This window comes from Salvelinus fontinalis, chromosome 24, assembly GCF_029448725.1.
Source record: "Salvelinus fontinalis isolate EN_2023a chromosome 24, ASM2944872v1, whole genome shotgun sequence".
NCBI lineage: Eukaryota > Metazoa > Chordata > Actinopteri > Salmoniformes > Salmonidae > Salvelinus > Salvelinus fontinalis.
The window spans coordinates 37,934,669-37,959,647 of NC_074688.1; the positions used below are offsets into that span (position 1 = coordinate 37,934,669).

The 24,979-nt window shown below is 49.6% G+C and overlaps 1 protein-coding gene across 4 annotated transcripts in view; it reads right to left on the reverse strand.

The window, feature by feature from the left end:
- Positions 1 to 234: 234 nt before the first annotated feature.
- LOC129822398 (aldehyde dehydrogenase family 3 member A2-like) overlaps positions 235 to 24,979 on the reverse strand; it is a 53,805-nt gene continuing 29,060 nt past the window's right edge. For 2 of the 4 annotated variants that reach the window (XM_055880654.1, XM_055880653.1), the window contains exons 5-11: positions 21,022 to 21,107; positions 19,969 to 20,177; positions 11,342 to 11,459; positions 8,843 to 8,984; positions 7,747 to 7,913; positions 7,272 to 7,371; positions 1,959 to 3,110 (exon numbers count right to left, since the gene is read on the reverse strand). In XM_055880654.1, the coding sequence (XP_055736629.1) occupies positions 2,797 to 3,110; positions 7,272 to 7,371; positions 7,747 to 7,913; positions 8,843 to 8,984; positions 11,342 to 11,459; positions 19,969 to 20,177; positions 21,022 to 21,107 (1,136 nt within the window). In that variant the 3' untranslated portion in view covers positions 1,959 to 2,796. Of the gene's footprint in view, positions 576 to 1,958; positions 3,111 to 7,271; positions 7,372 to 7,746; positions 7,914 to 8,842; positions 8,985 to 11,341; positions 11,460 to 19,968; positions 20,178 to 21,021; positions 21,108 to 24,979 lie in introns of those variants that run through there. The other 2 variants (XM_055880655.1, XM_055880652.1) reach the window with 2 other exon arrangements.

Below are 24,979 nucleotides of genomic sequence, written 5' to 3' on the forward strand. Positions count from 1 at the left end.
GGACAAACAAACCAATAATACTCACATAATGCCTTGACATTAATGTATTAATCCCACAGTCCATTGTGTCTCGACTCTTTCCCAAGATCCTCAGGTTTTCCTGAGAAACCCCGGTAGGAAGATTCCCATAATCATAAGTGAAGAAGCAGGAAATCAGAAATCTTCCAAACAGGATTTCTGGAAAAACAGGATTTTTTTTATGAACGATTCCACCCCCCCCCCCCTCCCAACTCCCCCCCACCCCCTAACCCCCCCCCTAACCCCCCGTATCTATCCATCAAATCACCAACAGGTACAGCTGACGCCGGCCGCTAGTATTAGAATCACAGTCAGGGCGACCAGGAGTCCCAGAGCCACAATGGACGCAGTGACCGCCCAGATGTAGGTGCCCTTGGAGAAGTCAACCAGTGGGGTCCTCATGGCCAGCCTGACCCTGCGAGCCTTCTGGAAGTTCTGGGGTGGATACCGCGGCATGTTGACCCCCTCCATGCCCAGGGACTTGACCAGACACGCCCGATGGTGGCTGAACTGATCAAAGGTGTGTTTCCCATGATACCTGCCTGTTCCACTCTGACCTGTGGGGGTGGGGGGTGGGGGGGCAGTAAGGGTTAGAAACAGACGTTATGACGTTCAGGCAGCATTTCCCAGAAACCCCAGTTGGAAGATCCCCAAAATCAGGAAGGAAGCAGCAGGAAATCCGGAATCCTCCAACCAGGATTTTGTAAGTACCTGGGACATTTGGGAAACCTATTGGAAGTTTGTAACCCGAGTCGAGAACCAAGCATCATGTTAGCTACTGTATGTTGCTTTCCATTCCAGCAAACCTCTTATATATGTGACATTATATGTGAAAGCAGTTTGTTGGTTCTAGATCTTGATCAATGCTTTAACAAGATGTAAACAATCTGAATTTCAAATTGGCTGTCTGACTAGAATGAAATGATAGATTTGAATGGAAGATTAGACAACAATACATCTACCGAGCATACGACAGCTCGCCACCAGCAAAAGCCGTGGCTCATCGTCATTAGAGAGGATCGGAGGTGGAAAGCCAAAACCACTAACAGCAGTCGAGGGGTGGAAAGCCAAAACCACTAACAGCAGTCGAGGGGTGGAAAGCCAAAACCACTAACAGCAGTCGAGGGGTGGAAAGCCAAAACCACTAACAACAGGCGAGGGGTGGAAAGCCAAAACCACTAACAGCAGTCGAGGGGTGGAAAGCCAAAACCACTGACAGCAGTCGAGGGGTGGAAAGCCAAAACCACTGACAGCAGTCGAGGGGTGGAAAGCCAAAACCACTAACAGCAGGCGAGGGGTGGAAAGCCAAAACCACTAACAACAGGCGAGGGGTGGAAAGCCAAAACCACTAACAGCAGTCGAGGGGTGGAAAGCCAAAACCACTAACAGCAGTCGAGGGGTGGAAAGCCAAAACCACTAACAGCAGGCGAGGGGTGGAAAGCCAAAACCACTAACAGCAGTCGAGGGGTGGAAAGCCAAAACCCCTAACAGCAGTCGAGGGGTGGAAAGCCAAAACCACTAACAACAGGCGAGGGGTGGAAAGCCAAAACCACTAACAGCAGTCGAGGGGTGGAAAGCCAAAACCACTGACAGCAGGCGAGGGGTGGAAAGCCAAAACCACTAACAGCAGGCGAGGGGTGGAAAGCCAAAACCACTGACAGCAGTCGAGGGGTGGAAAGCCAAAACCACTGACAGCAGTCGAGGGGTGGAAAGCCAAAACCACTGACAGCAGTCGAGGGGTGGAAAGCCAAAACCACTGACAGCAGTCGAGGGGTGGAAAGCCAAAACCACTAACAGCAGTCGAGGGGTGGAAAGCCAAAACCACTGACAGCAGTCGAGGGGTGGAAAGCCAAAACCACTGACAGCAGTCGAGGGGTGGAAAGCCAAAACCACTAACAGCAGGCGAGGGGTGGAAAGCCAAAACCACTGACAGCAGTCGAGGGGTGGAAAGCCAAAACCACTGACAGCAGTCGAGGGGTGGAAAGCCAAAACCACTGACAGCAGTCGAGGGGTGGAAAGCCAAAACCACTAACAGCAGTCGAGGGGTGGAAAGCCAAAACCACTAACAGCAGTCGAGGGGTGGAAAGCCAAAACCACTAACAGCAGTCGAGGGGTGGAAAGCCAAAACCACTGACAGCAGGCGAGGGGTGGAAAGCCAAAACCACTAACAGCAGTCGAGGGTTTGTACCACCAAGGTTATGTGTTTAGTCACAGTGACATGGACATGGACACGCAAAGCCATGAGACAATATTCTAGAGCCAAGGAAACCAGACACGGGGATATGTCTTTTGTTGAATGTACACTACCGTTCAAAAGTTTGGTCTTTGTTTCTGCCCATTTTGAGCCTGTAATCTAACCCACAAATGCTGCTGCTCCAGATACTCAGCTAGTCTGAAGAAGGCCAGTTTTATTGCTTCTTTAATCAGAACAACAGTTTTCAGCTGTGCTAACATAATTGCAAAAGGGTTTTCTAATGATCAATTAGCCTTTTAAAATGATAAACTTGGATTAGCTAACACAACGTGGCATTGGAACACAGGAGTGATGGTTGCTGATAATGGGCCTCTGTACGCCTATGTAAATATTCCATTAAAAATCTGCCATTTCCAGCTACAATAGTCATTGACAACATTAACAATATCTACGTTGTATTTCTGATCAATTTGATGTTATTTTAATGGACATAAAATGTGCTTTTCTTTCTAAACAAGGACATTTCTAAGTGACCCCAAACTTTTGAACGTTAGTGTATGTCGGCCAATACAGGTACAGACTGGCTAGCGCCAGATTTTCCAGACCCTCCAACAGGTGCAGTTCAGGCCACCAGCAATTAGCAGGATGGCAGTCAAGGTGACCAAGAGACCGAAAGCAAAGACGGTGGCCGTCACGGCCCAGATGTAGGTTTTCCTAGAGAAGTCAACCAGTGGGGTCCTCATGGCCAGCCTGACCCTGCGAGCGTTCTGGAAGTTCTGGGGTGGGTACCGCACCATGTTGACCTCCTCCATGCCCAGGGACTTGACCAGACATGCCCGATGGTGGCTTAACTGGTCAAAGGTGTGTTTCCCATGATACCTGCCTGTTCCACTCTGACCTGTGGGGTTCAGAGGTCACAGGGCTAGGGTCAAATGAAGGGGGGGGGTAAGGGGTTCATGTGACTTGTTGTTAAGGATGAGACGTTAGCTGCATGACGCTCTAGCATTATTTATCCGGCTCAGTCCCAAGGCCGCGCTACCCTCCGACTCAGTCCCAAGGACGGCTACCCTCCGACTCAGTCCCAAGGACGGTTACCCTCCGACTCAGGCTACCATCTGACTCAGTCCCAAGGCCGCACTACCCTCCAACTCAGGCTACCATCTGACTCAGTTCCAAGGATCCGCTACCCTCTGACTCAGTCCCAAGGCCGCGCTACCCTCCAACTCAGGCTACCCTCTGCCTCAGTCCCAAGGCCGCGCTACCCTCCGACTCAGTCCCAAGGCCGCGCTACCCTCCGACTCAGTCCCAAGGCCGCGCTACCCTCCGACTCAGTCCCAAGGCCGCGCTACCCTCCGACTCAGTCCCAAGGCCGCGCTACCCTCCGACTCAGTCCCAAGGCCGCGCTACCCTCCGACTCAGTCCCAAGGCCGCGCTACCCTCCGACTCAGTCCCAAGGCCGCGCTACCCTCCGACTCAGTCCCAAGGCCGCGCTACCCTCCGACTCAGTCCCAAGGACGCGCTACCCTCCGACTCAGTCCCAAGGACGGCTACCCTCCGACTCAGTCCCAAGGACGGCTACCCTCCGACTCAGTCCCAAGGACGGCTACCCTCCGACTCAGTCCCAAGGACGGCTACCCTCCGACTCAGTCCCAAGGACGGCTACCCTCCGACTCAGTCCCAAGGACGGCTACCCTCCGACTCAGTCCCAAGGACGGCTACCCTCCGACTCAGTCCCAAGGACGGCTACCCTCCGACTCAGTCCCAAGGACGGCTACCCTCCGACTCAGTCCCAAGGACGGCTACCCTCCGACTCAGTCCCAAGGACGGCTACCCTCCGACTCAGTCCCAAGGACGGCTACCCTCCGACTCAGTCCCAAGGACGGCTACCCTCCGACTCAGTCCCAAGGACGGCTACCCTCCGACTCAGTCCCAAGGACGGCTACCCTCCGACTCAGTCCCAAGGACGGCTACCCTCCGACTCAGTCCCAAGGACGGCTACCCTCCGACTCAGTCCCAAGGACGGCTACCCTCCGACTCAGTCCCAAGGACGGCTACCCTCCGACTCAGTCCCAAGGACGGCTACCCTCCGACTCAGTCCCAAGGACGGCTACCCTCCGACTCAGTCCCAAGGACGGCTACCCTCCGACTCAGTCCCAAGGACGGCTACCCTCCGACTCAGTCCCAAGGACGGCTACCCTCCGACTCAGTCCCAAGGACGGCTACCCTCCGACTCAGTCCCAAGGACGGCTACCCTCCGACTCAGTCCCAAGGACGGCTACCCTCCGACTCAGTCCCAAGGACGGCTACCCTCCGACTCAGTCCCAAGGACGGCTACCCTCCGACTCAGTCCCAAGGACGGCTACCCTCCGACTCAGTCCCAAGGACGGCTACCCTCCGACTCAGTCCCAAGGACGGCTACCCTCCGACTCAGTCCCAAGGACGGCTACCCTCCGACTCAGTCCCAAGGACGGCTACCCTCCGACTCAGTCCCAAGGACGGCTACCCTCCGACTCAGTCCCAAGGACGGCTACCCTCCGACTCAGTCCCAAGGACGGCTACCCTCCGACTCAGTCCCAAGGACGGCTACCCTCCGACTCAGTCCCAAGGACGGCTACCCTCCGACTCAGTCCCAAGGACGGCTACCCTCCGACTCAGTCCCAAGGACGGCTACCCTCCGACTCAGTCCCAAGGACGGCTACCCTCCGACTCAGTCCCAAGGACGGCTACCCTCCGACTCAGTCCCAAGGACGGCTACCCTCCGACTCAGTCCCAAGGACGGCTACCCTCCGACTCAGTCCCAAGGACGGCTACCCTCCGACTCAGTCCCAAGGACGGCTACCCTCCGACTCAGTCCCAAGGACGGCTACCCTCCGACTCAGTCCCAAGGACGGCTACCCTCCGACTCAGTCCCAAGGACGGCTACCCTCCGACTCAGTCCCAAGGACGGCTACCCTCCGAATCAGTCCCAAGGACGGCTACCCTCCGACTCAGTCCCAAGGACGGCTACCCTCCGACTCAGTCCCAAGGACGGCTACCCTCCGACTCAGTCCCAAGGACGGCTACCCTCCGACTCAGTCCCAAGGACGGCTACCCTCCGACTCAGTCCCAAGGACGGCTACCCTCCGACTCAGTCCCAAGGACGGCTACCCTCCGACTCAGTCCCAAGGACGGCTACCCTCCGACTCAGTCCCAAGGACGGCTACCCTCCGACTCAGTCCCAAGGACGGCTACCCTCCGACTCAGTCCCAAGGACGGCTACCCTCCGACTCAGTCCCAAGGACGGCTACCCTCCGACTCAGTCCCAAGGACGGCTACCCTCCGACTCAGTCCCAAGGACGGCTACCCTCCGACTCAGTCCCAAGGACGGCTACCCTCCGACTCAGTCCCAAGGACGGCTACCCTCCGACTCAGTCCCAAGGACGGCTACCCTCCGACTCAGTCCCAAGGACGGCTACCCTCCGACTCAGTCCCAAGGACGGCTACCCTCCGACTCAGTCCCAAGGTCGGCTACCCTCCGACTCAGTCCCAAGGACGGCTACCCTCCGACTCAGTCCCAAGGACGGCTACCCTCCGACTCAGTCCCAAGGACGGCTACCCTCCGACTCAGTCCCAAGGACGGCTACCCTCCGACTCAGTCCCAAGGACGGCTACCCTCCGACTCAGTCCCAAGGACGGCTACCCTCCGACTCAGTCCCAAGGACGGCTACCCTCCGACTCAGTCCCAAGGACGGCTACCCTCCGACTCAGTCCCAAGGACGGCTACCCTCCGACTCAGTCCCAAGGACGGCTACCCTCCGACTCAGTCCCAAGGACGGCTACCCTCCAAATCAGGCAACCATCTGACTCAGTCCCAAGGCCGCGCTACCCTCCAACTCAGGCTACCATCTGACTCAGTCCCAAGGCCGCGCTACCCTCTGACTGAGTCCCAAGGACAGCTACCCTCCGACTCAGTCCCAAGGACGGCTACCCTCCAACTCAGGCTACCCTCTGACTCAGTCCCAAGGACATGCTACCCTCCGACTCGCGCTACCCTCCGACTCAGTCCCAAGGACGTGTTACCCTCCCAACTCAGGCTACCCTCCGACTCGCGCTACCCTCCAACTCAGTCCCAAGGACGTGTTACCCTCCCAACTCAGGCTACCCTCCGACTCAGTCCCAAGGAGCCACTACCCTCCGACTCAGGGTACCCTCTGACTCAGTCCCAAGGACGCGCTACCCTCCGACTCAGGCTACCCTCCGACTCAGTCCCAAGGACGTGCTACCCTCCGACTCAAGCTACCCTCCGACTCAGTCCCAAGGACAAGCTACCATCAGACTCAGGCTATCCTCCGACTCAGTCCCAAGGATCTGCTACCCTCCGACTCAGGCTACCCTCTGACTCGGTCCCAAGGACGCGCTACCCTCCGAATCAGGCTACCCTCCGACTCAGTCCCAAGGATAAGCTACCCTCCGACTCAGGCTATCCTCCGACTCAGTCCCAAGGACAAGCTACCCTCCGACTCAGGCTATTCTCAGACTCAGTCCCAAGGATAAGCTATCCTCAGACTCAGGAGTTCATGTGACTTGTTGTTAAAGATTAGACGTTAGCTGCATGATGATCTAGCAGTATTTCACCGACTCAGTCCCAAGGACGCCCTACCCTCCGACTCGCGCTACCCTCCGACTCGCGCTACCCTCCGACTCGGTAAAGTTAGTAAGTTACTTACAGTAGAAGTTTGGCCAATGCTTGACTAGCAGGTGTTGGTCCTGGACAAATGTGTGGTAGTGTTGGAATGAGGTTCTGTTACCATAGGCACCAAGTTAGTGGGGGCTTTGGGTCAAAGGGTGAATATAGACTCAGTCTGTCTGTCTACCGCAGACAAGCCACCATTGGACTGCCGTAGGCATGACTATTGTAGTGGCAAGCTGTGGTTGGGCCGGCAGTGGCATCCTATCATATCAGCTGCCATCAGTTAACCAGCATCGACCCAATACCGGCTAGCGTGCCAACCTAGGTCTGGCTAGGCAACATCCCAAAAAGACTTGGCGTAAGCATAAAGTATCATAAAAGAGTTCTTACCTACACCCCCAAAGGGCAGAGAGGTGAGGGTGTAGTGCATCATGACGTCGTTGACGGTCACCCCGCCACTGGTCGTCTCAGCCAGCATTCGCTTTATCACCTTATTGACAGAGACAGAGATGTCTTTTATCAGCCCCCCATTGGTAAATAGCTACTGTACATACCGAAATAAGTACACATGTTGTTGCCACTGTAACAGCTCACCTTCTTACAGTTGAATCACATTTCACCAAAGAGCTCACCTAAATGTGACCCATGCCCAATCCCAAATCAACCCCTAAACCCACTTGTGGAGATCTGAGTGGATTTGACAGGCGTAAGCAATATTCTTAATAGCTCCACCTTGTGAAGTGAAGTTTCACCATGTCGCTTATACTAATTCAATTATATAAGATCTTCAGATGAGCGTAAGGTCGCAGGGATTGATTTGGGATTCAGCCGTACTCCATAGGTTGCTCACTCGCTCCCTACAGACCTTCTTGTTGGAGGAGAAGACGTAGATCGCCAGGGGCTTCTCTCTCTCACTGATGAAGTGGATGGCGTCATCTATGTCGCTGACGGTCACTATGGGCAACAGGGGGCCGAAGATCTCCTCCTGCATCAGCCTAGCATGGGGGGGCACGTCCTTCACCACCGTGGGGGCTGAGGGGTCAGAGGTCAGGGTTGTTGACCAACCAAGCATAGTTCCCAAGTGTTTCAGAAATTCAAGTTGGAGGATTACAAAAATGCAACATTACTGGAACTTTCCCAAAGTCCTCGCTATTCCAGAAAAACCAGTTGGAGTAAAACCAGTTGAAGAAAAACCAACCAGTTGAAGAAAAACCAACCAGTTGGAGTAAAACCATTTGGAGAAAAACCAGTTGGAGTAAAACCAGTTGGAGAAAAAACAAACATTTGGAGAAAAAACAACCAGTTGGAGAAAAACAACCAGTTGGAGAAAAACCAACCAGTTGGAGAAAAACCAACCAGAGAAAAACCAAACAGTTGGAGAAAAACCAACCAGTTGGAGAAAAACCAAACAGTTGGAGAAAAACCAACCAGTTGGAGAAAAACCAACCAGAGAAAAACCAAACAGTTGGAGAAAAACCAACCAGTTGGAGAAAAACCAAACAGTTGGAGAAAAACCAACCAGTTGGAGAAAAACCAACCAGAGAAAAACCAAACAGTTGGAGAAAAACCAACCAGTTGGAGAAAAACCAGTTGGAGAAAAACCAACCAGTTGGAGAAAAACCAACCAGTTGGAGAAAAACCAACCAGTTGGAGAAAAACCAACCAGTTGGAGAAAAACCAGTTGGATAATTCCAAATTGGTAAATTCTTAGTTGGAGGACTGCCAGTTGGAGCAATCCCAGTTGGGAGATTCCTGGAATCAAGAGGAATAAGCAGGGAGGCAATCCTCAAACTGGGGAATTCTCCAACTGGGAAATCTCCAACTGTGATATCTGGTGAACCTTGGAACGCTGGGAAATGTCCCGGGCATGTTGCAACCCTAGGTCAAATACAGTACTATTACAACCCAAGTCAACTACAAATGTATCACCAAATATTTGTGAGCCCTATCAGTCTGCATACCAATGTAGCGCTGTGATGAGTCACTCTGGCCCCCTAGCGCCGCTGTGTAGCCATCCAGTAGAGCCATCACGCGGTTGAAGTGGCGCTGGTTGATGATGCGGCCGTAGTCAGGGGAGGATTTGGGGTCCGGCCCATAGAACTCCTTGGATTAAGGAAAACAATCTTTGGATTATTTCAGGGGTATTCAACCTGGGGTCCACGCGGAAGTACTGCAAAGGGTCCGCACATTTTTTATACTTTTACGCGGATTTGGTTTGGTTATTATTTTTGTATGAATATTGCTAGCAACAAAAGAATAAACATATTTTCAATTACATACCTACAGGAGAAAAGCGGCAAATGTCTTCTTTCAAGTCAACTCCTTATTATAAGCAAATTACACTCACTGGAGTATCTGACAAAGGCTTTGAAAAAGCACCTGCGAGTATCAGTCCCAGCAATTGCCGCTGGCCGCTGACTTGGACATATATTTTTGCCAACACATGGTTAACCTTTGTTTAACCAGCTACTAGCTAAATGTGTTTCGAGTTACCTTTCTAGCTAATAGGCTATGCTAGAGTTTAAACTTCCAATTATAAATGTGGGGAGGTCAAAATAATGAAAAACTATCTACCAAATCTATGAATTTAAAAAATGTTGATTCATTCTCCTTGTCATTATCATTCACCTGATGATAAGACATTACCTTTGTTGGAGGGGCTAACTGACAGTAGCAGACTGGTACCTTACAGTTAATCAGGTTTGGGGTCAATTCAGGTTTCAATTCAGTCCCATGGTGTTTATACTTGTTAATCTGTACAAACAATAGTACACGTGGTACCTTCAGGCTTTTGGAAATTGCTCCCAAGGAGGAACCACACTTGTGGAGGTCTTCTAAAGAAGCTTCTGGAATGTTTAAAGGTACAACTTAGTATATGAAAACCTCTGACCCACTGGATACAGGGAATTGTAAGTGAAATAATCTGTCTGTAAACAATTGTTGGAAGTCCTAACCGACTTGCCAAAACTATAGTTTGTTAACAAGAAATTTGTGGAGTGGTTGAAAAACGAGTTTTAATGACCCCAACCTAAGGGTATGTAAACTTCCGACTTCAACTACAGATATAGAACTATATATAACTATATATATATATATATAGAGAGAGAGAGTGCCCCCAATTAAATAGATAGAGGGATAGAGATAGAGAAATATCCCTTTATTTTTTTGAGCAGTGTAGATAGAGGGGTAGAGATATAGACAGAGGGATAGAGATAGAGAAATATATAGATAGAGATATAGATAGAGGGGTAGAGATATAGATAGAGGGGTAGAGATATAGACAGAGGGATAGAGATATAGACAGAGCGATAGAGATATAGCTAGATGGATCCATATATAGATAGAGATATAGATAGAGGGATAGAGATATAGATAGAGATATAGATAGAGGGATAGAGATATCGATAGAGATATAGATAGAGGGATAGAGATTAGATAGAGATATAGATAGAGGGATAGAGAAATAGATATAGATAGAGGGATAGAGATATAGATAGATGGATAGAGATATATAGATAGAGGGATAGAGATATAGATAGATGGATAGAGATATAGATAGATGGATCCATATATAGATAGAGATATAGATAGAGGGATAGAGATATAGATAGAGATATAGATAGAGATATAGATAGAGGGATAGAGATATAGATAGAGGGATAGAGATAGAGATAGAGATAGAGGGATAGAGATATAGATAAAGGGATAGAGATACAGATAGAGGGATAGAAATATAGATAGAGGGGTAGAGATATAGATAGAGAGGTAGAGATATAGATAGAGGGATAGAGATATAGATAGAGGGGTAGAGATATAGATAGAGGGATAGAAATATAGATAGAGGGGTAGAGATATAGATAGAGGGGTAGAGATATAGATAGAGGGGTAGAGATATAGATAGAGGGGTAGAGATATAGATAGAGGGGTAGAGATATAGATAGAGGGGTAGAGATATAGATAGAGGGATAGAAATATAGATAGAGGGGTAGAGATATAGATAGAGGGGTAGAGATATAGATAGAGGGGTAGAGATATAGATAGAGGGGTAGAGATATAGAGGGGTAGAGATAGAGAAAGATATAGATATAGACAGAGGGGTAGAGATATATAGATAGAGGGATAGAGATATAGATAGATGGATACATATAGGATAGAGATATATAGATAGAGGGATAGAGACAGAGAGAGGGATGAAGATCGAGATAGGGATAGAGAGAGAAAGGGATAGAGAGAGATAGGGATAGAGAGAGAAAGGGATAGAGAGAGAAAGGGATAGAGAGAGATAGGGATAGAGAGAGAAAGGGATAGAGAGAGAAAGGGATAGAGAGAGAAAGGGATAGAGAGAGAAAGGGATAGAGAGAGAAAGGGATAGAGAGAGAAAGGGATAGAGAGAGAAAGGGATAGAGAGAGAAAGGGATAGAGAGAGAAAGGGATAGAGAGAGATAGATTAAGTAAGAGACCAGTAGTGTCTGCCGGATGCCCTCCACCACTCTGTTCTGGATGCTGGGTTCACACAGGATGTAGTCCGGGGCGATGCACGTCTGACCGCAGTTCACAAACTTCCCCCACGTGATACGCCTGTAGTGGACACACAACCCCAAAAATCACAGAGATAAAATAGATAACTTCCCCCACGTGATACGCCTGTAGTGGACACACAACCCTAAAATCACAGAGATAAAATAGATAACTTCCCCCACGTAATACGCCTGTAGTGGACACACAACCCAAAAATCACAGAGATAAAATAGATAACTTCCCCCACGTGATACGCCTGTAGTGGACACACAACCCCAAAATCACAGAGATAAAATAGATAACTTCCCCCACGTGATACGCCTGTAGTGGACACACAACCTCAAAATCACAGAGATAAAATAGATAACTTCCCCCACGTAATACGCCTGTAGTGGACACACAACCCAAAAATCACAGAGATAAAATAGATAACTTCCCCCACGTGATACGCCTGTAGTGGACACACAACCCCAAAATCACAGAGATAAAATAGATAACTTCCCCCACGTGATACGCCTGTAGTGGACACACAACCTCAAAATCACAGAGATAAAATAGATAACTTCCCCCAAGTGATACGCCTGTAGTGGACACACAACCCCAAAATCACAGAGATAAAATAGATAACTTCCCCCACGTGATACGCCTGTAGTGGACACACAACCCCAAAATCACAGAGATAAAATAGATAACTTGAAAATGTTTCTGTTCCGATGCTTCATCCTTGGGGCAGGGAGCTAAGCATGTATATTATCATTACATCAAAAGACCCCTATACCCTGCGCCTCCCAATTCTAATCTTTGTGGTCAATCTTTGTTGTAACTCATTTTTTCCCCCCAAAGACAATCATGGTACCAATAATTGCTTCTAATACACCAGAGGTATGTTCTTGAACTGATTAATTTGGTGTATTAGAAGTAAATATTGGTAACATGATTGTCTTCTAAGCATTTTTAATTACACGAAGATTGCCATTTTTCCATTCACTTCAACGAGGGTCATTCACTTCAACGAGGGTCATTCACTACAATGGGGGGGTTATTCACTACAACGAGGGGGTCATTCACTACAATGGGGGGGTCATTCACTACAATGGGGGGTCATTCACTACAATGGGGGGGTCATTCACTACAACGGGGGGGTCATTCACTACAACGGGGGGTCATTCACTACAACGGGGGGTCATTCACTACAATGGGGGTCATTCACTACAACGGGGGTCATTCACTACAACGGGGGGTCATTCACTACAACGGGGGGTCATACACTACAATGGGGGTCATTCACTACAACGGGGGTCATTCACTACAACGGGGGGTCATTCACTACAACGAGGGTCATTCACTACAATGGGGGGGTCATTCACTACAACGAGGGGTCATTCACTACAATGGGGGGTCATTCACTACAATGGGGGGGTCATTCACTACAACGAGGGTCATTCACTACAACGAGGGTCATTCACTACAACGAGGGGGTCATTCACTACAACGAGGGTCATTCACTACAACGAGGGTCATTCACTACAATGGGGGGTCATTCACTACAACGAGGGTCATTCACTACAACGGGGGGTCATTCACTACAACGGGGGGTCATTCACTACAACGGGGGGTCATTCACTACAACGGGGGGTCATTCACTACAACGGGGGGTCATTCACTACAATGGGGGTCATTCACTACAACGGGGGTCATTCACTACAACGAGGGTCATTCACTACAATGGGGGGGTCATTCACTACAACGAGGGGTCATTCACTACAATGGGGGGGGTCATTCACTACAACGAGGGTCATTCACTACAACGGGGGGTCATTCACTACAACGGGGGGTCATTCACTACAACGGGGGGTCATTCACTACAACGAGGGTCATTCACTACAATGGGGGGGGTCATTCACTACAACGAGGGGTCATTCACTACAATGGGGGGTCATTCACTACAATGGGGGGGTCATTCACTACAACGAGGGTCATTCACTACAACGAGGGTCATTCACTACAATGGGGGGTCATTCACTACAACGGGGGGTCATTCACTACAACGAGGGTCATTCACTACAACGAGGGTCATTCACTACAACGGGGGGGTCATTCACTACAACGGGGGTCATTCACTACAATGGGGGTCATTCACTACAACGAGGGTCATTCACTACAACGAGGGTCATTCACTACAACGGGGGGTCATTCACTACAACGGGGGGGTCATTCACTACAACGGGGGTCATTCACTACAATGGGGGGTCATTCACTACAACGAGGGTCATTCACTACAACGAGGGTCATTCACTACAACGGGGGGTCATTCACTACAATGGGGGGTCATTCACTACAATGGGGGGGTCATTCACTACAACGAGGGTCATTCACTACAACGAGGGTCAGTCACTACAACGGGGGGTCATTCACTACAACGGGGGGTCATTCACTACAATGGGGGGTCATTCACTACAATGGGGGGTCATTCACTACAACGAGGGTCATTCACTACAACGAGGGTCATTCACTACAATGGGGGGTCATTCAATACAATGGGGGGTCATTCACTACAACGAGGGTCATTCACTACAACGAGGGTCATTCACTACAATGGGGGGGTCATTCACTACAACGGGGGTCATTCACTACAACGGGGGGTCATTCACTACAACGGGGGGGTCATTCACTACAATGGGGGGTCATTCACTACAATGGGGGGTCATTCACTACAACGAGGGTCATTCAATACAATGGGGGGTCATTCACTACAATGGGGGGTCATTCACTACAACGGGGGGGTCATTCACTACAACGAGGGTCATTCACTACAACGGGGGGTCATTCACTACAACGGGGGGTCATTCACTACAACGGGGGGTCATTCACTACAACGAGGGTCATTCACTACAATGGGGGGTCATTCACTACAATGGGGGGTCATTCACTACAACGGGGGGGTCATTCACTACAACGAGGGTCATTCACTACAACGAGGGTCATTCACTACAACGGGGGGTCATTCACTACAATGGGGGGTCATTCACTACAACGGGGGGTCATTCACTACAATGGGGGGTCATTCACTACAACGGGGGGTCATTCACTACAACGAGGGTCATTCACTACAACGAGGGTCATTCACTACAACGGGGGGTCATTCACTACAACGAGGGTCATTCACTACAATGGGGGTCATTCACTACAACGGGGGGGTCATTCACTACAATGGGGGGTCATTCACTACAATGGGGGGTCATTCACTACAACGGGGGGGTCATTCACTACAATGGGGGGTCATTCACTACAACGAGGGTCATTCACTACAATGGGGGGTCATTCACTACAATGGGGGGTCATTCACTACAACGGGGGGGTCATTCACTACAACGAGGGTCATTCACTACAACGGGGGGTCATTCACTACAATGGGGGGTCATTCACTACAACGGGGGGGTCATTCACTACAACGAGGGTCATTCACTACAACGGGGGGTCATTCACTACAATGGGGGGTCATTCACTACAATGGGGGGTCATTCACTACAATGGGGGGTCATTCACTACAACGGGGGGATCATTCACTACAACGAGGGTCATTCACTACAACGAGGGTCATTCACTACAACGGGGGGGTCATTCACTACAATGGGAGGTCATTCACTACAACGGGGGGTCATTCACTACAACGAGGGTCATTCACTACAACGAGGGTCATTCACTACAATGGGGGGTCATTCACTACAATGGGGGTCATTCACTACAACGGGGGGGTCATTCACTACAACGAAGGTCATTCACTACAACGAGGGTCATTCACTACAACGGGGGGTCATTCACTACAATGGGGGGTCATTCACTACAACGGGGGGGTCATTCACTACAACGAGGGTCATTCACTACAACGAGGGTCATTCACTACAACGGGGGGTCATTCACTACAATGGGGGGTCATTCACTACAACGAGGGTCATTCACTACAACGGGGGGTCATTCACTACAACGAGGGTCATTCACTACAACGGGGGGTCATTCACTACAACGAGGGTCATTCACTACAATGGGGGGTCATTCACTACAACGAGGGTCATTCACTACAACGGGGGGTCATTCACTACAACGAGGGTCATTCACTACAATGGGGGGTCATTCACTACAACGGGGGGTCATTCACTACAACGAGGGTCATTCACTACAACGGGGGGTCATTCACTACAACGAGGGTCATTCACTACAACGGGGGGTCATTCACTACAACGAGGGGTCATTCACTACAACGGGGGTCATTCACTACAATGGGGGGTCATTCACTACAATGGGGGTCATTCACTACAACGAGGGTCATTCACTACAACGGGGGGTCATTCACTACAACGGGGGGTCATTCACTACAATGGGGGGTCATTCACTACAACGAGGGTCATTCACTACAACGAGGGTCATTCACTACAACGGGGGGGTCATTCACTACAATGGGAGGTCATTCACTACAACGGGGGGTCATTCACTACAACGAGGGTCATTCACTACAACGAGGGTCATTCACTACAATGGGGGGTCATTCACTACAATGGGGGTCATTCACTACAACGGGGGGGTCATTCACTACAACGAGGGTCATTCACTACAACGGGGGGTCATTCACTTCAACGAGGGTCATTCACTACAATGGGGGGTCATTCACTACAATGGGGGGTCATTCACTACAACGAGGGGGTCATTCACTACAATGGGGGGTCATTCACTACAATGGGGGTCATTCACTACAATGGGGGGTCATTCACTACAACGGGGGGGTCATTCACTACAACGGGGGGGTCATTCACTACAACGGGGGGGTCATTCACTACAATGGGGGTCATTCACTTCAACGAGGGTCATTCACTACAATGGGGGGTCATTCACTACAATGGGGGTCATTCACTTCAACGAGGAGGTCATTCACTACAACGAGGGTCATTCACTACAACGGGGGGTCATTCACTACAATGGGGGGTCATTCACTACAACGGGGGGGTCATTCACTACAACGAGGGTCATTCACTACAACGAGGGTCATTCACTACAACGAGGGTCATTCACTACAACGGGGGGTCATTCACTACAATGGGGGGTCATTCACTACAACGAGGGTCATTCACTACAACGGGGGGTCATTCACTACAACGAGGGTCATTCACTACAACGGGGGGTCATTCACTACAACGAGGGTCATTCACTACAATGGGGGGTCATTCACTACAACGGGGGGTCATTCACTACAACGAGGGTCATTCACTACAACGGGGGGTCATTCACTACAACGAGGGTCATTCACTACAACGGGGGGTCATTCACTACAACGAGGGGTCATTCACTACAATGGGGGTCATTCACTACAATGGGGGGTCATTCACTACAATGGGGGTCATTCACTACAACGAGGGTCATTCACTACAACGGGGGGTCATTCACTACAATGGGGGGTCATTCACTATAACGAGGGTCATTCACTACAACGAGGGTCATTCACTACAACGGGGGGTCATTCACTACAATGGGGGGTCATTCACTACAACGGGGGGTCATTCACTACAATGGGGGGTCATTCACTACAACGAGGGTCATTCACTACAACGGGGGGTCATTCACTACAACGGGGGGTCATTCACTACAACGAGGGTCATTCACTACAACGAGGGTCATTCACTACAACGGGGGGGTCATTCACTACAATGGGGGGTCATTCACTACAACGGGGGGTCATTCACTACAACGAGGGTCATTCACTACAACGAGGGTCATTCACTACAATGGGGGGTCATTCACTACAATGGGGGTCATTCACTACAACGGGGGGGTCATTCACTACAACGAGGGTCATTCACTACAACGGGGGGTCATTCACTTCAACGAGGGTCATTCACTACAATGGGGGGTCATTCACTACAATGGGGGGTCATTCACTACAACGAGGGGGTCATTCACTACAATGGGGGGTCATTCACTACAATGGGGGTCATTCACTACAATGGGGGGTCATTCACTACAACGGGGGGGTCATTCACTACAACGGGGGGGTCATTCACTACAACGGGGGGGTCATTCACTACAATGGGGGTCATTCACTTCAACGAGGGTCATTCACTACAATGGGGGGTCATTCACTACAATGGGGGTCATTCACTTCAACGAGGAGGTCATTCACTACAACGAGGGTCATTCACTACAACGGGGGGTCATTCACTACAACGGGGGGTCATTCACTACAACGAGGGTCATTCACTACAACGGGGGGTCATTCACTACAACGGGGGGTCATTCACTACAATGGGGGGTCATTCACTACAATGGGGGGTCATTCACTACAACGAGGGTCATTCACTACAACGGGGGGTCATTCACTACAACGAGGGGGTCATTCACTACAATGGGGGTCATTCACTACAATGGGGGGTCATTCACTACAACGAGGGTCATTCACTACAACGAGGGTCATTCACTACAATGGGGGGTCATTCACTACAATGGGGGGGGTCATTCACTACAATGGGGGGGTCATTCACTACAATGGGGGGTCATTCACTACAATGGGGGGGTCATTCACTACAACGGGGGGGTCATTCACTACAATGGGGGGTCATTCACTACAATGGGGGGGTCATTCACTACAATGGGGGGTCATTCACTACAATGGGAGGGTCATTCACTACAACGGGGGGGTCATTCACTACAACGAGGGGGTCATTCACTACAACGAGGGTCATTCACTACAACGGGGGGGTCATTCACTACAACGGGGGGGTCATTCACTACAATGGGGGTCATTCACTACAATGGGGGTCATTCACTACAACGGGGGGGTCATTCACTACAATGGGGGTCATTCACTACAACGGGGGGGTCATTCACTACAATGGGGGGTCATTCACTACAACGAGGGTCATTCACTACAACGGGGGGTCATTCACTACAATGGGGGGTCATTCACTACAATGGGGGGTCATTCACTACAACGGGGGGGTCATTCACTACAACGAGGGTCATTCACTACAACGGGGGGTCATTCACTACAACGAGGGGTCATTCACTACAATGGGGGGGTCATTCACTACAATGGGGGGGTCATTCACTACAATGGGGGGTCATTCACTACAACGAGGGTCATTCACTACAACGGGGGGTCATTCACTACAATGGGGGGTCATTCACTACAATGGGGGGTCATTCACTACAACGGGGGGGTCATTCACTACAACGAGGGTCATTCACTACAACGGGGGGTCATTCACTACAACGAGGGGTCATTCACTACAATGGGGGGTCATTCACTACAATGGGAGGGTCATTCACTACAACGGGGGGGTCATTCACTACAACGAGGGGGTCATTCACTACAACGAGGGGTCATTCACTACAACGGGGGGTCATTCACTACAACAGGGGTCATTCACTACAACGAGGGTCATTCACTACAATGGGGGGTCATTCACTACAACGGGGGGTCATTCACTACAACGAGGGTCATTCACTACAACGGGGGGTCATTCACTACAACGGGGGTCATTCACTACAATGGGGGGTCATTCACTACAACGAGGGGGTCATTCACTACAACGAGGGTCATTCACTACAATGGGGGGTCATTCACTACAACGGGGGTCATTCACTACAACGAGGGTCATTCACTACAACGGGGGGTCATTCACTACAACGGGGGTCATTCACTACAACGGGGGTCATTCACTACAACGGGGGGGTCATTCACTACAACGGGGGGGTCATTCACTACAACGGGGGTCATTCACTACAACGGGGGTCATTCACTACAACGGGGGGGTCATTCACTACAACGGGGGGGTCATTCACTACAACGGGGGGGTCATTCACTACAACGGGGGGGTCATTCACTACAACGGGGGGGTCATACACTACAACGGGGGGGTCATTCACTACAATGGGGGTCATTCACTATAACGGGGGGGTCATTCACTACAATGGGGGGTCATTCACTACAATGGGGGTCATTCACTACAACGGGGGGGTCATTCACTACAATGGGGGTCATTCACTACAACGGGGGGGTCATTCACTACAATGGGGGTCATTCACTATAACGGGGGGGTCATTCACTACAACGGGGGGGTCATTCACTACAACGGGGGGTCATTCACTACAACGGGGGGGTCATTCACTACAATGGGGGTAATTCACTACAACGGTGGTCATTGCAGATCACGATGCCTGCAGTACCGTGGTCGGTAATGAAGTGCCATCTTCAATCCTTCTAAATGTTTTTAAAAGTCACCAGTAAACCACTGCAAGTAACATTAGCCAAGGTAAAGTATAACGGAGTGATATTGTAGAGGATAAACTCATCCACAGCTATATTGTTCGCCAATAGCGCCATTGACTCTGATCTTTTCAGTGGCTAAAACTGCTATGCTAGCTAGAAAAAATGTGCTAAAGCTAAAATTCCCTATCGGAGTGCTAACAGCTAAAGCTAACGGCTAAAGCTAACGGCTAAAGCTAACGACTAAAGCTAACGACTAAAGCTAACGGCTAAAGCTAACTACTAAAGCTAGCTCTACTGTATCAAGTTACTGACCGGCATGCAACTCTGAGGTCGACGTCCTTATCGATGTAACAGGGGCTCTTCCCCCCCAGCTCCAGGGTCACGGGGGTGAGGTGTCGGGCTGCTGCTTCCATCACCAGTTTACCCACAGTGCTGTTCCCTGTGTAGAAGATGTGGTCGAAACGCTGACGCAGCAAGTCCTGGGTCTCTGAGACGCCCCCACACACTACAGGGTACAGCTCCTGGGGAGAACAGGAACGGACATGTAAACACACATGTAGATATATACACACACACACACACACACTACAGGGTACAGCTCCTGGGAAGACCCAGGAAAATAAGGATTTCAGTTAATGTAGCCAATACGTTTTAAAAATTGCACAGATGCCCCTGTCACTTTCCATTGATAGTTAGCTAGCAGCGGCTAAAGTTAGCTGAAGCTAAAGTGGCTGTTAAAATATAGAAAACCAAACCGTGGATTACAGTTCTCCCAGGCACATAGATGGTTCCTCGAAAGTAGTCTAACATAAAGTTGTAAAATCCTGAACTTCCCCTTTAAAAAGGACAGTTACACAGAACCAAAGTTTGTCAGATGCTTGTTCATATACTGTCCCTCACAGATGGTTCAGAGTGATGTGTACTATCCCTTTAAGTGGTTCAGAGGGATGTGTACTATCCCTTTAAGTGGTTCAGAGGGATGTGTACTATCCCTTTAAGTGGTTCAGAGTGATGTGTACTATCCCTTTAAGTGGTTCAGAGGGATGTGTACTATCCCTTTAAGTGGTTCAGAGGGATGTGTACTATCCCTTTGAGCATGCTGAGCAGCGAGCCAGCCGTTAGACACTAACTCAAGACAGCAGGATGTATCTGTAGCTAGTATGTATTCATGGCATGAAAACAATAGAAGACTTGTCTATAGCACGTACAGTATAAGGTGAGGCTAACACATTGGAACTAAATCACTGATTTCCAACTATTGGTTGACAGTCACGGTAATCACAGTAGTTTTCCCGTAACTTCAGCTCAGATATCTCTCATTTATATTCTTATACAATGACAGACAAGGAGGAATAGAATAGGGACCTGGTCCAGATATCGTGGGAGCAGAGCTTTGAGGAGACTAGCTGAGTATTCACTCAGCTCAGATGGCTTCACCACAGCTGCATTGCCTACAGAGAGAGAGAGAGAGAGATAGATAGATAGATAGATAGAGAGAGAGACAGAGAGAGACAGAGAGAGAGAGAGAAAGAGAGAGAGAGAAAGAGAGAGAGAGAGAGAGAGAGAGAAAGGAAGAGAAGAGAAGAGAGAGAGTCATGAGCAGATGAGCTCCTGCATTTTTCAGCGTGTTCTTTAAAAAAAAATTGATTTAGAGTTAGATAAACTCAGATTTTTTTTGTCATGAACGTATACAGGATACTACCCTCTACAACATAACCTTCACTCCAAATCAAAACTCAAAACCTACAACCTGATTTTGGACAGAATTACAGAATCACCTGGAAGGCTTACAACTACCAAAGATTATTATTCCAACGCTATACAGCAAACGCTCTGGAAAACAACAGAAACCTGAGAACACCATCCAACCTGGAACTGAGTGAGTAATGTTCAGTCTGAAGCTACAGAACCCTAAAAACACCATCCAAACTGGAACTGAGTGAGTCATGTTTAGTCTGAAGCTACAGAACCCTAAAAACACCATCCAAACTGGAACTGAGTGAGTCATGTTCAGTCTGAAGCTACAGAACCCTAAAAACACCATCCAACCTGGAACTGAGTGAGTCATGTTCAGTCTGAAGCTACAGAACCCTAAAAACACCATCCAACCTGGAACTGAGTGAGTAATGTTTAGTCTGAAGCTACAGAAACCTGAGAACACCATCCAACCTGGAACTGAGTGAGTAATGTTTAGTCTGAAGCTACAGAACCCTAAAAACACCATCCAACCTGGAACTGAGTGAGTAATGTTCAGTCTGAAGCTACAGAAACCTGAGAACACCATCCAACCTGGAACTGAGTGAGTAATGTTTAGTCTGAAGCTACAGAAACATGAGAACACCATCCAACCTGGAACTGAGTGAGTAATGTTCAGTCTGAAGCTACAGAAACCTGAGAACACCATCCAACCTGGAACTGAGTGAGTCATGTTTAGTCTGAAGCTACAGAAACCTGAGAACACCATCCAACCTGGAACTGAGTGAGTAATGTTTAGTCTGAAGCTACAGAAACCTCAAAACACCATCCAACCTGGAACTGAGTGAGTAATGTTTAGTCTGAAGCTACAGAAACCTGAGAACACCATCCAACCTGGAACTGAGTGAGTAATGTTTAGTCTGAAGCTACAGAAACCTGAGAACACCATCCAACCTGGAACTGAGTGAGTCATGTTTAGTCTGAAGCTATATTTTATTTCCAAAAGCCAAGAAGAAAAATACATTGCAATCATATATTTTACTTTATAAGGACTGAATGCTAAATCAAGGCTGCCAAGCTTGATACACCTTCAATTAGCACTGACGTGTCAAGTGAGAAGTGTCAAAGCCATTTAGCCCAACAATGGCAGGAGACTCAAACAGGCTACCCCAACCAAATGGAGAGGCCTGAGAACCTGTCTCCTGCTGTCCAGAGGTAATTAAAATACAGTACCCTGTGTATGTAAAGAATGATAAGGTCAGAAAAGAGTACAAAATGAACCTCCTTATGGAAAATCAAGAGACGCTTTTTGCTGACTATTATAAAAAATGGGAACATAAGCAACTTAATCTTCCACACAGACCATCCCCTGGCAGTGCTATATTAACACAGACCATCCCCTGGCAGTGCTATATTAACACAAACCATCCCCTGGCAGTGCTATATTAACACAGACCATCCCCTGGCAGTGCTATATTAACACAGACCATCCCCTGGCAGTGCTATATTAACACAAACCATCCCCTGGCAGTGCTATATTAACACAAACCATCCCCTGGCAGTGCTATATTAACACAGACCCTCCCCTGGCAGTGCTATATTAACACACTACCCCTCTGTTAAGATGGAGGGTATTAGGGCCTCCCGGGTGGCGCAGTGGTCTAGGGCACTGCATCGCAGTGCTAACTGTGCCACCAGAGTCTCTGGGTTCGCCCCCAGGCTCTGTTGCAGCCGGCCGCGACCGGGAGGTCCGTGGGGCGACGCACAATTGAGCTAGCGTCGTCCGGGATAGGGAGGGTTTGGCCGGTAGGGATTTCCTTGTCTCATCGCGCTCCAGCGACTCCTGTGGCGGGCTGGGCGCAGTGCGCGCTAACCAAGGGTGCCAGGTGCACGGTGTTTCCTCCGACACATTGGTGCGGCTGGCTTCCGGGTTGGAGGCGCGCTGTGTTAAAGAAGCAGTGCGACTTGGTTGGGTTGTGCTTTGGAGGACGCATGGCTTTCGACCTTCGTCTCTCCCGAGCCCGTACGGGAGTTGTAGCAATGAGACAAGATAGTAATTACTAGCGATTGGATACCACGAAAATTGGGGAGAAAAGGGGATAAAATGAGAAAAAGAAGAAGAAGAAAAAAAAAAGATGGAGGGTATTAACCATGGGTGCAATCTCAGGTTACTAGACAACTAGGAATCTGAGTCAGCTAATATAAATCTCTATAAGTCTGGAACAGTATTGGTACAGGGCAACCCCAAACAGTTTCAGCTGGACTTTCACCTAATCAAAGAATTAGCCCAGCAGGAGAAGCTCTCCCTTGAGAAAGATACTACCCCGAGCGGGTCAGACCAGACCTCTTCATTCTACAACCCCACAGACAAACAACCCCACAGACGAGCAACCCCAAGCGGAAAGTCAACCTCCCAGCACAGAGTACTATCCCCTCATTGAAATGATGGATACATTCCCCCAGCTGGAGGTAAGGCAGGTGGAGCTGGAACAGCAGGTGATTACACTCCAGTCAGCACAGACCCAGACAACAGTCCAGTGGCCACCCCCGCAGAGAAGCCAGCAGAACAGCCCACCTCAGCTACCGACAAAAGTCTCGACACCACAGCAGAACAGTCCACACCAGACACTGACCATAGCGTTGAAATCACAGCGGGACAGACAAATGAAGAACCCCAAGCCCAGGGGATCTCACCCCCTCTGAGCACCCCCCCCCCGTCAGCCACCCTGATAGCCCTCCTGACAACCCCCCCGGCCCCCCCTACAAACACCCACTGAGGACATACACAAGACCACTCCACCCTGGACTTGAACAGTGTCTATGACCAGGTCCACCTCTACAAGGCAGCAGTGCACACCTCCGCCCGGACTCTAAAGGACATCGCTCTCAAACGCAGCCCCAACACTTCACACAGGAGCAACAGATCAATAGACACCCCGCTCAGACCTGCAGGAACCCCCCGGACCTACACATAGAGGACCCACGCTGAGAGGACCTTCATCCAGACCACAACACCACCAGCCACATCCCCACCCCAACCAATCCCCCCCCAAGTCAACCATGCCCACACCCTATTTAGGCCCCCTCAGATCAGACCTATGCCCCTCCTGCCCACCCCATGCACCCCACCCCCGCAAAGAGGGCCTCAACATGGAAGTCACACACATACACCCAGGCTGTGAGCAGGCAAACAGGCCCAACCCATACTCTTACAATAGCCCAAGCCAATGGCATGTACCAGATGAAAATTGTAAAACACTAAACAAACAACAACACAAATAATTATCTATCCAAAACGGTGATGCTTGGATAAACCACTTCTCCAATCTTTTTGGCTCCATAACAAAGAATAAAGAGCAAAAACATATACAGGATCAAATACAACTCTTAGCATCAACTATTATAGACTACCAGAACCCACTGGATTCTCCAATTACATTGAATGAACTACAGGACCAAATACAAACCCTCCGACCCAAAAAAGGCCTGTGGTGTTGACGGTATCCTCAATGAAATTATAAAATATACAGACAACAAATTCCAATTGGCTATACTTAAACTCTTTAACATCATCCTTAGCTCTAGCATCTTCCCCAATATTTGGAACCAAGGATTGATCACCCCAATC